Source organism: Pseudorasbora parva, chromosome 1, assembly GCF_024679245.1.
Source record: "Pseudorasbora parva isolate DD20220531a chromosome 1, ASM2467924v1, whole genome shotgun sequence".
NCBI classification, from domain to species: domain Eukaryota; kingdom Metazoa; phylum Chordata; class Actinopteri; order Cypriniformes; family Gobionidae; genus Pseudorasbora; species Pseudorasbora parva.
Window position 1 is genome coordinate 56,820,258 of NC_090172.1, and position 16,889 is coordinate 56,837,146.

Below are 16,889 nucleotides of genomic sequence, written 5' to 3' on the forward strand. Positions count from 1 at the left end.
CGCATTAGTTGTAGGCTAATACGTGGAGAATACGTTTAACATTTTTTAAAAATATGATTTTACGAACACTACATGAACAATCACACAATCACAGTAAGGGAAATCCAGTTTAAACCAAGTAAGACCAGTAAACAGCCTTGGGCCGCTGTAAGAAATCCTAGCATTTTTAAAGGGTTTGGTTACTGATATAATAGGTCTAACCATTAACTGAAACTATCGCTAGGTGGCCTTTTTTCATACCATCGAGAACGTTAATCTTTACTGGCAGTAGTTAAATACATGACATAATGCTGAATGTGCTTTATTGTCGACTTACTTGAACATAACACAGCACGTGTTGTTTATAAGTGTCGATGTAGACTACATTCTTGAAATAAATGGAAACTTTATGCTGCTAGCTCGTGAGCGCGCTCTGGGGGCGGAGCTTCGCTGGAACTAAACCAGCACGTGCATTTAATAGAGGTTTACGTCTGAGCAGGTGAATAAGTTAAAAGGCACTATGGATGATGTGCTTATCAATACTTACCGGTCTATCCATTTAAAAAAGATGTCTATTTAATTTGACCTAATCATCATGGCACGAAAGGAAAAGGGGTGATTTTGTATTATGGGTAAGTAACGGATCTGTTCTGTGGACATATTAACCTGAAGCAAGCGCATTTTGAAACGGAATATGGTCATGGCGGTATTTTACACTTCAAATGTGTATTACATGTCACTTAGTAAGCAGCAATGCTACATACTGTGTTATGTTTAAAATATTTAATTGTAACATATCTACTGCCAAATAATGTGTGTGTGGTACGTCCTTTATGATCATGCAAGCCTGTAATTATAATAACACATTTAGTGTGTAAGATCAGGGCCATGTTCGCGTTTGTATCGATAGAATAAATTCATGAATAAATCGTGTGACTGTCAAATCCCGAATGCTAAATAATATCAACGACGCTAGATAACGACCCAGGAAGTGGAACTAACGTTACGTCACTACACAACAAAAGTGATTTCATGAATATTAATTAACTGCGTTTAATAAATTATATTAATAAACCATTGTGGTTGTTTGATTTGCATTGGGCGTATTTTTACGTGTGAGCTTTTATTTAAATTTTCTTAACATTACCTAATATTAATTGTTTGTTATACATCCGGAGATCGAGTATGTAGACTGGTAGTATTTTAAAACTCAGATTTAACATCAAGCAACGAAATAAAGTGTTTAAAAATTATTTCAATTATCATTTTTCATAATGTTTCTCATCCTAAACGTTCACGTGCACAAATGAACACCTTATGTTTCATAAGTCTTCGAATTTTATTGTAGGCCTACGTTATAAACAGCTGTAACAAAACCCTACGTGGATATTAACCGATGTAAATGCACAATGGCGTTACATAATGAGGTGTTGCGTGGACAGGAGACATCTGTGACTTGCGAAAGGCAGAGGAGATAGAGAGGGCAAAAGGTTGGTGTGTCATGCTGTTTTTTGACGGCTATTACTTTTTATTGTGGATATTGTGGATACAGGTGCATATTGAATTTCTTGTGTGGTTGATCAACTTCAAAATATTGTAAACTATAAATATTTTAGTAAATTATGCTGAAATAAATAAAAATATATAATGTATAGTGGTGGAAACTGACCCTGCAAAATAATGTTTGTCTTTCATTCTTTCACAGTATAAGATGTAGAAGCAAGTTATGGCAAACATACAATAAAGCAATAAATAAATAAATAAATAAATATATATATATATATATATATATATATATATATATATATATATATATATATATGTATAATGTATGTATAATATGTATAAAGTAAATGTATTGATATGTTTACAGTATAATTCTAGTTTAGTATAATAATAATAATAAAGATGTGCCTTTTTGGTAGTTGTAACCTGTATCTAAATAATTTCATTATTTACTACATTTTTAATAATAGTAGTATTTTTGCCTATTTTTGTACAATTGCTATTTTATGCACCGCAAATATTTTAATGTATATATTTTAAGCTGGTAGTAAATTCAGTTTTTCTACCAATGTTTTATATTTGTATATTATGTAATATGAAAATAAATTAATGTATATGTTTTACAGTATAATTCTAGTTTGGTATTATAATAATTATAAAGATATGCTTTTTTTGGTAGTCAACCTATAATCTAAATAATTTCATTAAGTACTACATTTTTAATAGTAATAGTAGTAATTGTTTTTGAATATACTGTAGTATGATTACTATTTTATGCACAGCATATTTTTATGTATTTTAGGCCAGTAGTACATTCAATTTTTCTACCAATTTTTTAATGTTAAAATAAGATCAATCTTATGTGTATGTGTGTTAGAGGACCTTAGATCTGACACCTGACTGATCAATGAATATAAAACCTCTTGGCTTTATAATTTAAACCAGCAGGTGTTTTTCAGCACTGTGGTGAGTGAACAGATGGGTGTAGTTTCTAGGTAATGTTAAAGAGACCATGAACCGTATGCTAAAGACTCATTATTTGCAGAGAAACACCTCCCTGTGTAGTAGATGTGAATAAAGGTTATGTAAGGACATGTCTCTAGTCTGACATTTTCATAGTCCTCCATTTCTCTTAATGCGAAACCCTACAGGCAATTTTGAAATTTTGGGCTATTTGGCTTTTCATAAAGAGTTGATACAAACTAGTGGAAAGAATCAAATCTAAAGTGTACACTTTAAAGTGCTGCTTTATTGCACTTGATCTATTTGCATCTGTAGATTTCAATCACAATACAGTACTTATCTTTTAAGGCTGTTTTCTCCTTCATGAAACTCCATTTTCAGCAGCTTTACATACACCAAACTTTAGAGTTTAATTCATATTCTGAGGGGTTTGTTCATATGTAATTATCTTGATTTTGTTTACATTTTATTCCTGATATTTTTTTCTGGCTATTGACAGTATTTTCAGATTTATTGAGTGATGAAAAGAGAAATCCAAAATCCCCTTTGGAAAAACCTTTAACTCGAATATGTCAATAAAATGAAACGCGAAACTTTTTGAACCTTGCTTAATTCAGGGTTCAGATTTCTGCTCTGTAAATGTATGCTAGTGCATATTTAATTGGATAATGCATAATTTGCATATTCAAATATAACATTTCAGGAAACTAGTAGTACAAGAAAAATGTTTGCAATTCTTAATGTAATATATCAACTGGGAAAGTATGGTGATATCAATTAGTACTTTTTGTTTTACCCTTTTCACCTAGGGTGTGTGTCTTGCCTTATAGGGGTCATCGAATGCCCGTTTTCCATAAGCTGTTTTGATTCTTTAGAGTCTTCATTTGGTTAAAATTCCTCAATGTTTGTGTAAAACAGTACCCTTTTTACCTCCTCAAAAACAGCTCTGTTCACAGCGACCTGTTTTGGTGCATGTCTCTTTAAATGATAATGAGCTGCTGCTCACCTCACCCCTCTCTTCCATGGGGTGTGTAGACTCGTGAAGTGCTGACAGTGTACAACTAACTGAGGGCGAAAATATGCTGATATGGGACAGCCCTTCAACGGCCATAAGCGGAGCATGAGCAATATGACATCATATTACTCAGAAAATTAACTGGCTTGATTTATTGAGTGTTTAGGCTTTTTGAGGATAATAAGGAGTAAATGGATTTTTATCATTGTAGGGTAAACATTTTAGACACAATATTTAAAACACCTGAATTTTGCATCTGTTGACCTCTTTGAAGAAGACATGTCATGCTTTTTTACCTTTTAAACTTTCTTTAGTGTGTAATGTTGCTCTTTGAGCATGAAGGACTTGTATAGTTACAAAGCACAGTCACTTTTTTTCTCTTTATCAATAATCACTGTTTCTGAACTCACTCATTTAAATAATTCCCGCCCAATTCAAATGGAAAATAAGTTTGTAGGTTTTTTTTGTTTGTTTTTACAATGAAGCATGAAAACCTGTTCTACTAAATACAAAAGACATTGTAAAAGGGCATAATATGGTCTCTTTAATCTGTCCCTTCAGTGCAAAGATGGAAAAGCCCCAAGAGATGCAGGAAAAGCAGCGGTCGTCCCCACAGATGGCGGCCCCTGATGGGGGTTGGGGCTGGGTGGTGGTGGGGTCTCTTTTCGTGATTTCTGCCCTGGTGTTTGGGCTGATCCGCAGCCTGGGCGTCTTTTTTGTGGAGTTTGTGCAGTACTTTGATGAGAGTGCTCAGGCAGTGTCTTGGATAACATCCATTGGGTTGGCCATGCAACAGTTAATGAGTAAGTTCATTTGTGACGTATGTCTCTATCAACAAACACAATATGGTAAAAAAACACATTTTGTCTCGCCAAATTAATTGCGTATGTCTGCATACAGGTCCAATAGCTGCCGCCGCATGTAATGTGTATGGCGCTCGTCCAGTTGTTATGATGGGAGGATTCCTCTCAGGCCTGGGATTCATTCTGGCTTCCCAGGCAACATCTCTTTTACACCTTTACATGACCATGGGATTCATTTCAGGTAAATGCTCTTGTAAATAATGTCCTTAAAGGGTTAGTTCACCCAAAGATTAAAAAATTATCCCATAATTTACTCACCCTCAAGCCATTCTAGGTTTATATGACTTTCTTCTTTCAGCCAAACACAATCGGAGCTATATTACTTTATAAACTTTAGTACTCTGGAGCCATGCTACTTCATTGGTGGATGGAGGCACTTTTTTTGGCTTCTAAGGCCCCGTCCACACGGAGACGCATTTAGCTGTATACATATAAATTTTGTACCGTATCAGCGTTTCGTCCACACGGATCCGGCGTTTTAGAAGCATGCATCCGATATTTTTCGAAACCGGGTCCCAAAGTGGGAAATCTGAAAACGATCATCTTCCGTCTTCGTGTGTACAGCGAATCCGTATATTTTCTGAAACGGTGATGTCATCACACTACGTCCAGCACGGTGAAGAGTTAAGGGATACAACTACGGGCACTGGGCATGCGCACATCAATATCGCGTCATTTAATTAACGTATCTGCATACCTGTAAGGGTATGTTTTGGGTTGGAGTAGGTGTAGGCATTAATAAAACACATCTGTTAAGTAGCAAATGTATTTATTGTTATTTTATTGTGAGATTTTGCCTCACCTCCGACCACTGCTATACCCCTGCCTAGCCACAACTCTTCTTCTCCGTTTTTAGTGTATTTCTGTGGCAGAATTACAGCACCACACACTGGCCTGGCATGCAAACTACATCGTTTTTAGTCCGTTTTTGTAATCTCGTGTGGACGCAGATATTTCTTGAAATGAGGGAAAAAAAAGATCGGATTGGGAAAGCGCTGGCTTCGTGTGGACAGGGCCTAAGATACCATTAACTGCTATTATAAAGCTTGGAAGAGCCAGGATATTTTTTAATATAACTCTGATTGTTTTAGGTGTACATGACTTCCTTTCAGCCTAGGATGGCTTGAGGGGGAGTAAAACATGGGATCATTTTAACTTTTGGGTGAATTCATGGGATCATTTTCAATTGTGTTCTGACTTATCTGTGTCAGATTGTGTTTCTGTTTATCTGTGTCAGATTGTATTTCTGTTTATCTGTGTCAGGTTTAGGCTGGGCACTGGTCTTCACCCCTACTGTTGCATCAGTGATGCAGTATTTCACCATGCGGAGATCTCTAGCCATGGGCCTGGGCTTCACAGGCGTCGGTCTTGCCTCTTTTGCTTTCTCTCCACTTTTTCAATATCTAGTAGAAGTTTACGCTTGGCGTGGGGCCTTGCTTATCCTTGGAGGGCTCAGCTTCAACATGATCGCTTGTGGAGCTCTCATTCGACCTCTAGGGAATCCAAAAGATGTAAACAAGGTATGTTTTCTGACATATAAATCAATAAAAGGGCAGGGGACAGGACGGGACAATTAATACATAATATACAGTGGGTACGGAAAGTATTCAGACCCCCTTCACTTTTTCACTCTTTGTTATATTGCAGCCATTTGATAAAATAATTTAAATTCATTCACACAGCACCCCATATTGACAGGAAAAAAAACCCCCACATAATTGTTGAAATTTTTGCAGATTTATTAAAAAAGAAACACTGAAATATCACATGGTCCTAAAACATACTCTGCAAGAATAAAGACATTTGTTCGTTTTCTCGAGGTGGCAAAAACAAGAACCGAGTTTGTTCTGGCAGTTCATTCCATACTTCACAAGAAGCGGATGCCGATCATCTGCGTTTCTCTGCATTAACCAAGCCCACATTAAATGTATGACCAATCACACAATAGTTCTCCGACACAAGCAAGAAAAAAGTTCTGCTCAGGCGATGTGTTGGGAACAAGCTGCGAGAACTCCCAAACCAGTGCTGAGAGAACAAAATGAGGTAATTTTGTTCTCGCAGCCTTGGGTGCGAGAACTTTTTTCTCAGTTCTTGCAGAGTATGTTGTAGCCTTAAGTATTCAGACCCTGTGCTGTGACACTCATATATTTAACTCAGGTGCTGTCCATTTCTTCTGATCATCCTTGAGATGGTTCTACACTTTCATTTGAGTCCAGCTGTGTTTGATTATACTGATTGGACTTGAGTAGGAAAGCCACACACCTGTCTATATAAGACCTTACAACTCACAGTGCATGTCAGAGCAAATGAGAATCATGAGGTCAAGGGAACTGCCTGAAGAGCTCAGAGACAGAATTGTGGCAAGGCACCGATCTGGCCAAGGTTACAAAATAATTTCTGCTGCACTTCAGGTTCCTAACAGCACTGTGGCCTCCATAATCCTATGGAAGACGTTTGGGACAACCAGAACCCTTCCAAGAGATGGCCATCTGGGCAAACTGAGCTATAGGGGGAGAAGAGCCTTGGTGAGAGAGGTAAAGAAGAACCCAATGATCACTGTGGCTGAGCTCCAGAGATGCAGTCGGGAAATGGGAGAAAGTTGTAGAAAGTCAACCATCACTGCAGCCCTCCACCAGTCTGGGCAGAATGGCCTGACAGAAGCCTCTCCTCAGTGCAAGACGCATGAAAGTTTGCTAAAAAAACACCTGAAGGACTCCAAGATGGTGAGAAATAATATTCTCTGGTCTGATGAGACCAAGATAGAACTTTTTGGCCTTAATTCTAAGCGGTATGTGAGGATAAAACCAGGCACTGCTCATTACTTGTACAATACAGTCCCAACAGTGAACCATGGTGGTGGCAGCATCATGCTGTGGGGGTGTTTTTCAGCTGCAGGGACAGGATGACTGGTTGCAATCGAAGGAAAGATGAATGCGGCCAAGTACAGGGATATCCTGGACGAAAACCTTCTCCAGAGTGCTCAAGACCTCAGACTGAGCCAAAGGTTCACCTTCCAACTAGACAATGACCCTTAAGCACACCGCTTTAACACTGTTGTGAGTGGCTTCACAACATCTCTGTGACTGTTCTTAAATGGTTCAGCCAGAGCCCTGACTTAAACCCAATTGAGCATCTCTGGAGAGACCTGAAAATGGATATAACAAAGCAATATAACGAAGAGTGAACAATTTAAGGGGGTCCGAATACTTTCCGTACCCACTTTATGTGGAAAAAGGAGAGTTAGTAACATTCATAGCAGGTGTGATAAATAGTTTTATATTATAGTGATTAGTAATGTCTTTTTGTCCTTTTCTCAGAATGAAAACTCGACCAACCTCAACAGACGGTCTTTTTTACTCTCCCGTATCTACGAGTGCTTTGAGCTCTCCCTGCTTTCACACAGAGGCTTCCTCACTTATGCCGTGGCCATCACCTTCTTCAATGCAGGCTACTTCATCCCCTACGTTCATCTGGTCGCCCACAGCCGCCACATTGATTTCACTGAGTACCAGGCAGCCTTTGTAATCTCTGTAACCGGTGTGGCCGACATTGTTGGCCGGGTAGCCTCCGGTTGGGCCTCGGATCTGGGCAAAATGCGGCTGCCTCACATGCTGGTGGTATGGACTGGGCTACTGGGCCTTTCTCTGATGCTCATTCCTGCTGCTGTGAGTTACTCGGGACTGTTGGTTGTCAGTGTGGCCTATGGGTTCTGCGCAGGAGCGATGACGCCGCTGGCCTTCGCGGTGGTGCCGGAGATCGTAGGCATTGAGCGAGTGTTGGGAGCTCTTGGCCTCGTGCAGCTCATTGAGAGTATTGGAGGGCTGCTGGGAGCCCCACTGTCTGGTAGGAGCTTGTCATATCATCACTAACATTTTATTCGAAGAGGACCTATTATGTCTTTTTACAAAGTCTTAATTTTCTTTTTAGGGTCTACTAGGTGAACACATAGATGGATATTGTGCTCTCCTGGCATCCACTAGTCTAGTGGTTGGCACATTCAGCATTATTCAAGTGTAAAACACTGAATGCTGAAATGCACCAACCACTAGTAGATGCCAGGGGTCATCAGTTAATGTAGGGGACACATCACCAGTTGTGTACCTTCAGGGGTTTCAGCCTTTTAAACCCAATACAGGTCTTTACACCTGATCCAAAGCCACTGTCTGCAACGCTCTGCAGTAGTTGGTGTATCTTTGATGGTCTGGTGCAGGGCTTGGCCGTGGATTCCCAGCTCTTTCAGCAGCCTGATGGTCAATGTTTCCACCGACAACGCAAGTAAACCGCGTTTACATGACTTTATTATTAAGCCGGGTTATTTCCATGTAGTGACGTCAAAAATAATAATGTCCGTATCTGACTCTGAGTTTTTCAAATGTTACGTCAGTTGTGATGTTAAATAAAGCGTATCAGCGGGAGATTTACGGCTCAAATTATCCCTTATGCAGTTATAGATGCAGTGTTTTGACTGAACCTCTTCTACTTCTGCGGTATGAGAAGAGAACACATCTTAACAATTTTCTGTGTCTTAAAAGAGGCTGCGTTTGTGATATATGTCCTTATTTCATGTAAAACGCTAGCTCGCTCTGTCTGGATGCATTTAAATCTGCTCTAAATTTGCGTTTTTGTCACCTATCGCGCATGCGCACTTCAATAAGCCGACAGAAAGCAGGTTAATGCGTTTACATGCAGCGCGAAATCGAGGTAAGAAGCAAAAAACTACCTGTTCCGACCGGTTTATGCTTACGCCGTTTATGACATTACCCGTTTTCTTTTATCGGAGTCACCGTATTTACATGACCATGTTCATTGTCGGCTTATTAGGCATAATCGGCGTAAGAACGTGCATGTAAACGCACCCAGTGTTTTACCCAACTTTACAGGATAAAAATTTATTGGCAGCCTGGTACAAATTGTGGTTTTGGTCAAAACAGCTAACTTTGCCCTTCATTAAAACGGTGAGGGCGGTGAATTTTTTTATAACTCATCCGTTTAAATTATATTTAAGCTGCACTATGTAACTTTTCCGTCCACTAGAGGGCGCCTATTCAAAACAAAGGCATAGTTTGATGATGCTAAGTTTGAGCGCAGCATTTTGGGACATGTGGTCTTCAACTCACAGCCAGTGGAAAATAATCGGGATAGGACTCGGGCAGAAATCATGTTGATGGATGAGATTATTAACAATACTGTAGTGTGAAGCAGAGCAGGAGCGAGTGTTGAGGAGCTGAGCAAGGCCGCTAGAGCGATTGTTACGTAAACAAACGGCTTGCGAGTAGCGGGACCCCTTATTATGACGGGACACAGTCACGGGCGCCATATCAGCTTTTCCGGTACGAGGTAATGCAGCTCGGTTTATCATATTAGATACATTTGAGTGTGTTTAAAATGGTGTTATGACGTTACTCTGGGCGTTTACACTGCTCAGAGTAAAGCTTTTCTGGCAAATAAAACTTCGGTATTGAATTGTAGTATCGCACCAAAGCCAAAATTGTGGTATCGAGCCATCCCTACACTGACCTAGTGTTTTTGGATATTTTACTGCAAAAATACTACACAGTGCACCTTTAAGTCTTAAAGTTTATAATAATTATAATAATTAAGGGCGTGGGCACTTGAGTGACAGGTGGATTGCCGCTGCTGCCGTTTGTTTGCTGTCTGTTCATATTTTTGGTTTTCTGGGATGCACAGTGACGCGCTGCCAATATGTGACAGCTGGCTCACTTTTGGCCTTCAAAAATGCTCTTCAGAAACCTACAGTGACGTCACGGACACTTCTTCCATTTTTTTTTTTTACAGTCTGTGGTTTCAACACACTACTAACTCAACTCAACTACGCCCGCCCCTTTAGAAGAACTCAATGGAAGAGTTTCAGAAACAGTGCTCTCTGATATAGAGAAATGCTCCCTTTAAAGTGACTGTGCTTTGTTACTTTGCAGACCTTTTCATGCTGAAACGGCAACTAAAGAAAATGTAAAAAAGCATAATTGGTCCTCTTGAAAAGGCAGACAAAATTAACTCCTTAAAATCACAATCAGCATTGAAATGATTGTTCCATCTCCATTTTGTTTCTGTTAGGCTGGCTGAAGGACTACACTGGAACATACACAGCATCTTTTATCACTGCTGGAGGTTTCCTTTTGTTAGGTACGTTCGTCACAATGACTCTTCCTTATTTCTGGTCTTGTATGGGCCCTCCACCCCCATCACCATCAAAGAAGAAGCCTCAGGATTGCTCCATTGAAGATGGACTACTCAAACCAACTATATCCTCTAACTCTGTCTCTGAGACACTGTGCCCCTCGGATGATATGCTTTACTCAGATAAAGAGTTAAAGATCTGTTCTCAAGAACAAGAAGAAATACCTCAGGAAATAATGCATCCGACTAAATTATAGGAAAAGTTATGATTTTGTGTGTTAGCTAATGGTGGTAATGCTAGTTTTAAAAGGAAGAATTATACCAAACAGGATATAGGCAAATGGCAAAATGGTTTCATACCACATTTTGCTGTAAAACTTTTAGAGGAAAATTTCAAGTTGGTTAGATTTCGCCAATGCCATATATTATATTTTTGAGATTTGTGCTTTCCAGATAATAAAAAAATATGATTGATTGATTCCCGGTTTGGAAAGCAGCAGTCACTCAAATGTGCAGTCAGTTAGCTAACTTTATGTTAACTTGTATAAAGTTTATTACAAATGTCTTAATGTCAAAAATATTGTTCATTTAATGATTCTATTAATATACAACACGTAGACATACACTATGGTAAAACCATGTTTTTGGACATGCACTATGAAATGAGTGCCAGCTCAGTTATACAATAGGCCAAAATCAGCAGAAATCCTTCTCATGACCTAAATGCCAGAAAGTAGCTTTAATTATCATTAAAGACCAGCAATAGTGCTGTTAATTTTGATTATATAGTAATAAAAATATACAAATGTCACATTCAGACCATAGTAGCTGTGCAGTGTTACTACTATTACTATTATATATTTTTTTATATTTTGGTGATGGAAAAAATATGTGCTGGTTTCTCTCGCAAATGTTTCATTCCCCTGAGAAACGTTGCGTTTACTAGCAGTTCTTTGCACAAAATAAGGATTTGTGCCGATATTGTCCTAAAAGTGCACTTTTCCTTTCCCATTTCTGAATTTATGGAGGGCACTTTATATTAAAACCATGCCATGGTATTACTATCTGACACCATAACACGGTTTTATTGTGGAGTATGCTTGCAGAAAATCTATTTATTTATAAATTATTGTTTTTATTATAGAATTTTTGGATTCTATGGTGACACGTTTGACCTCCGGCACGGATTAGGATGGAGTTTGGTGGAGTAAATGACATTTGTGCTTTTTATTTAGCGCAGTTACTGAGGGGCATTGTGTATTCAAGGCTAGTCAAACATGAGGGCTGCTAGCAAGAACTTTCTCAATTCCAAACATGCTTTTAACTGCTTAGTCATCACATATCACACATGTTGTCACATCAAGCAATAGCTAAGATAACGGCAAAACATTTTCTTGTTTGGTGCTGGAGGCTATAATAGCCTATATTTAAAGACAGGAAGGTAAGCTAATGCTAACATAGCAATGCTAATCCTGTTCAGCTCCACGGCTAGAGCATTATTCTCTCACTCTTTCTTGAACACACACACACACACACACACACACACACACACACACACACACACACACACAACTTACATTTACTTGATTACAGCTGCTCTTTTCTTGTTCTTGAGATGCACATGAAGATTTTTCTTCTGTCATTTCGAGGCCAAATTGCCTCTTGTGCATTTCATTGACATCTTTTTAAACTGTGCATGTTTTACAATATTTTATGATGGGGATTTGCCTAATGTGAAGGGTTTCCACCGTGATCTTCAAGGTCAAGAGAATATTGACATACTTTATCCACCGAGGTCACGCACTTAAACAAATATACTGGTAAATCATTGACCAAAGTGTGTTACACATTGTGCAAGACTTTTCCTTTTGTTTACAATTTGTATGACATATTACAAGAGATTTACTAGTGTAGATTAATTTCAGTCTTGATAATTCTCTACACGGAAAACCCTTTGAATGCTGGTAATGCTGTTTTAACTCATAAAACCAAACACGTGAGCCTTAATCTTACTAGACTGAGAGTCAATGAGCTCAGCCACTGTCAGACTTTGCTTTCTCATGTGAGCGGCTCTTATTGCCTTGAGATCGGCCGCTCTGCCTTTATTAGTTCAGTTAGCGTTTGAACTTCATAACAACTAGATGACTTTTGATCCATTTGAAAGGTTGAGTGGAATTTGAGCCGATCTGGTAGTTTTACATTTTACCAGCTGATATTCATGTGCCTGTTGTGCTTTAATTTTCCAGGAAGAGCACTGTGTGGTAAGACAGTCGGGTATGGAAGTAAAACTGTGCCACTGGATTTTGAATTCTAATTTTTAGCACTGAATTTTGTTACATCGAATTTTTAACACTGAATTTTATTTTGCATCTAAATCAGACTTTGAATTTTAAAAGCCATCGAATTTCTAGCTCTGTTTTTTTTTTGCCTATGACATTTTTTCAATGTTTTAAAAAAATTCAGTTTAAAAAGAAATTCAACGTCTCAAAAAATTCAGTGTAAAAAAATTCAACGTCTCAAAAGATTCAGTGTAAAAAAATTCAACGTCTCAAAAGATTCAGTGTAAAATAATTCAACGTCTCAAAAAATTCAGTGTAAAAATATTCAGAGTTAACATCCGGGTAACCAAGGAGAAGCAATCGATCCCTGTATCAAATCATCCAACATCCAGCCAATCATTTACGCTCCATTGGTCATGAGTAAACTCACTGAAGCGCCATCGTGTGTGTTCTGAGCCATGCTGCTGAGCTCTGGAGCTCACCTGAAGTGAACTTCCCCGCCAGTGCCGTTTCTAGGCATAGTCAAACTAGGCGGTCGCCTAGGGCGCCAACAGCTGGGGGGCGTCAATGAGTCCCCGCCCCAACAAGATTTTTTAGTTATTTCATATATATTTTATTATTAATATTTCGTACTTTTGCTATTTCAAGGCATTATGATTAGTTGCGATTATTGGAGTGAAGTCGCCATGGTGATAGTGGAGCTGCTGTAATGAAATGAGATCATGTAGAGGGCGGCAAGGAACGTCCGAGTGAAAAATGCGGATAGCTCACTTAATGTAACTGGAGTGGATGCAAACACGGAGGCGATTGACATCAAACAGATCGCACTTTATTCCCCGCTGAACTCTCATCACAAACTCCCTTTCCGTCCACAGCATTACTTAATAAAACAAAATAACTGTTAGCAACAGAAAACTGTTAGCAACAGAAAACAGAAAATAATCCCCACACATGGGAGCTCAAGACTCAGTGCGCACATACACAAAATGCAGACTTCGTTTGCAGGGAGCGCGCAACTCTTAAAGGGGCCACACTATATTACTACTCGTTACAGCGTGCTTTAGTTTCATCATCATGAAAAGGTCAAAGCCATCAGGGGCTCAGTATCGTAAAAAGAAAGCGAAATATACAGGTATAGCCTACTTATTGGTTACTTGTTCTCTACTAAGCTGGTCCCTCTATCATAACGTTGAGCAAAACATTACACTGAATATTAGTACTGGACGGACCACACGCCATGCTCTTTTCAGGTGCAGAACATTATAGCAGTTAAATTGAATAATTTTTTTTTTACATCAGAGATAGCTGTTTAGTGTAAATTGATCAAGTAGGCTAACTGTCATGGGCGTCACTAGGCCCTTTTTTATGAACTTATGCATCAGCCCCCCCTAAAAAAATATGTGATTAACCTTTAAAACATGAAACTGGCGCAAGGCTTCGGCTACTGCTTCGTCCCGTGTTTTAGTCTTTGTGTCACTGTGTTCTTCAATCCGCAGCGGCGCCGAGTGACATGGTTTTCAAGCTATTGTTATCAAATTTTTTGGCCTTCAGAACATCTTAAAATACACATATGTAGATCATAGAAATCAAATTTTTCTCGGGGGAGCATGCCCCCCGAACCCCCAACATCTGTGATCTCAGAGATAATAAACCTACATTATTCGATTAATGCATGTACAATATGCCCATGAAATAAGGAAGTCATATTTACTTAATAAGTTGTAGTTTAAAAAAAAAAGGGGGGGGTGCAACATATGAATCTCGCCTAGGGTGCCAGAAAGGCTAGAAACGGCCCTGTTCCCCGCCTTCCTGTTTCAGCGTCACATGACCAATGGAGCGTAAATGATTGGCTGGATGTTGGATGATTTGATACAGGGATCGATTGCTTCTCCTTGGTTACCCGGATGTTGACTCTGAATATTTTTACACTGAATTTTTTGAGACGCTGAATTATTTTACACTGAATCTTTTGAGACATTGAATTTTTTTACACTGAATATTTTGAGACATTGAATTTTTTTACACTGAATTTTTTGAGACGTTGAATTTCTTTTTACACTGAATTTTTTTAAAACATTGAAAAAATGTCATAGGCAAAAAAAAAACAGTGCTAGAAATTCAATGGCTTTTAAAATTCAAAGTCTGATTTAGATGCAAAATAAAATTCAGTGTTAAAAATTCGATGTAAAAAAATTCAGTGCTAAAAATTAGAATTCAAAATCCAGTGGCACAGTTTTACTTCCATAGTCGGGTTTTATTGGAACAGTTGAATCTGGATTAATTGTTTTAATGTGGTTAAATAAAATGCTATTTACTACCAGGGCTGCATTTGTTTGATCAAATATACAGTCATATTGTTAAATATTACAGTAGCATTTTTCTATTTGAATATATTTTAAAATGTAACATTCCTGTGATTAAAAGCTGAATTTCCATCATTACTCCAGTCTTCACTGTCACACGATCCTTCAGAAATCATACTAACATGGTGATTTAATGCTCAAGAAAAAATTATTAACAAATTAAATACAAAGTTTGTTAAATTAAGATGGTCAATTGACATAGATTTTGGTCAATAAAGCCCTCGTCTAACGATCCCAATCCTCCACACAGTGGCGCCACCAGGGGGTGGCCAGGGGTGGCCACGGCCACCCCTGCCAAACCCCTGGCCACCCCACTGGCCACCCCGCTGGCCATGGCGTAGGTTTAGGGGGGGACGCTAGGTACTAGTCCAATCAATATTTAGAATAAGCAAAATGACGCGTCCCGTATCAAACCAATACGGGACGCGATGCACAAGATTGCGTTTTAGCGGCGCTTTGCTGCCATAGCGACGGAGTCTCGAGAACATGCGCTGGAAAATTGCGTGTTTTTTTAAAAACATGTCGAGCTCGCGTCCACAGTTTGAACGCAAGAGGATTTCCAGATATAGGGTTGAATAGAAAAAAAGGTATCATGAGTGGGTCTGTCCAGTAACTTAAGATGAACCCAAGACAAACTGCAGCCTTTGCAGAGAAGCATTTCCGTGTCTCCGACTGTCTGACTTAAAGCATGCGATGACAGACACATCCGTGAAATAAAGGTAGGCCTATTGTTTTTTTAATGGATAATATAATATAATATTCCATACATTATCAGAGCTTGGCAGACTTATTTTTCTAGACATTAGAACGGTTAATTAATAGATTATAGCCTATTAATGTTATCAATTTATCATTTAGCAGTTTGATATTTAAAAAATATTTAGATTAAAATGGGACAAATAATTACATAATAATATAGTCATAATAGTAAATTAATAAAGAGGATTAAACATTTTTGAATTTCAGAATTGTTAGTAAAGTGGTTACTGGTTCAGAATGACTGCATAAAGAGACAGTGCACCCAAAAATGAAAAATCTGTCATAATTTCCTCACCCTCAAGTTGTTCCAAACCTGTATGCATTTCTTTATGTAGATGTATTGAAGAAACATTCCTACCATGGAAGTCAATGTTGCCCCCAAAGCAAACATTTGGTTACAAACGTTCTTCAAAATATATTATTTTATGTTCAACAGAACGAAGCAACTCATACAGGTTTAGAACATCATGAGGGAGAGTAAATGATGACAGAAATTTCAATTTTGGGTGAACTATCCCTTTAAAGTACACCAATACAGGCTACTAAAGAGTTCTTCAGAAATAAACAAAATAATCAAAAGTAAAATAATTTAAAATGTGTTCTGTTGCAAGTTTACATACTGTTGCATTGATTCCATGTTTATTGTTGAGCTGTTGTCATTTTTCATTGTCACTCTTATCACTCTTTAATTGCCAAGTTCATAAATTATTTTCAAAAACGGATTCAAAACTGATTTGGAAAAAAAAAACATACACACAAAATAACTTATTTTCAATATAAAAAGTGATTGTGGACTGGATATTTTTTGACCTTTTATCACAGTCTTGGACATGTCAAAGATTAGGAACAACACTGGCTTTGATGCATTGTTAGTTTGTGTGCAGCATCAGATTTACATTTTTTTTAATCCCTCATTTATATGCAGTTATTATACTCTATACAAATGCCAGAAACTAAGCTTCTTCTTTTTTTCTTCAGCACAGGCCTATCTAAAGGGTTAATGGTGCCACCTGGTTATCAACTG

At 38.3% G+C, this 16,889-nt stretch overlaps 1 protein-coding gene across 1 annotated transcript; it reads left to right on the plus strand.

Moving 5' to 3' along the window:
- Nucleotides 1-349: 349 nt before the first annotated feature.
- On the plus strand, nucleotides 350-10,943 carry slc16a13 (solute carrier family 16 member 13). Its single transcript, XM_067445992.1, has 6 exons — nucleotides 350-611; nucleotides 4,025-4,266; nucleotides 4,364-4,507; nucleotides 5,590-5,846; nucleotides 7,644-8,169; nucleotides 10,402-10,943. The coding sequence occupies exons 2-6, from the start codon at nucleotides 4,032-4,034 to the stop codon at nucleotides 10,719-10,721; spliced, it is 1,482 nt and encodes a 493-aa protein (XP_067302093.1). The 5' UTR covers nucleotides 350-611; nucleotides 4,025-4,031; the 3' UTR covers nucleotides 10,722-10,943.
- The last annotated feature ends 5,946 nt before the right edge of the window (nucleotides 10,944-16,889 follow it).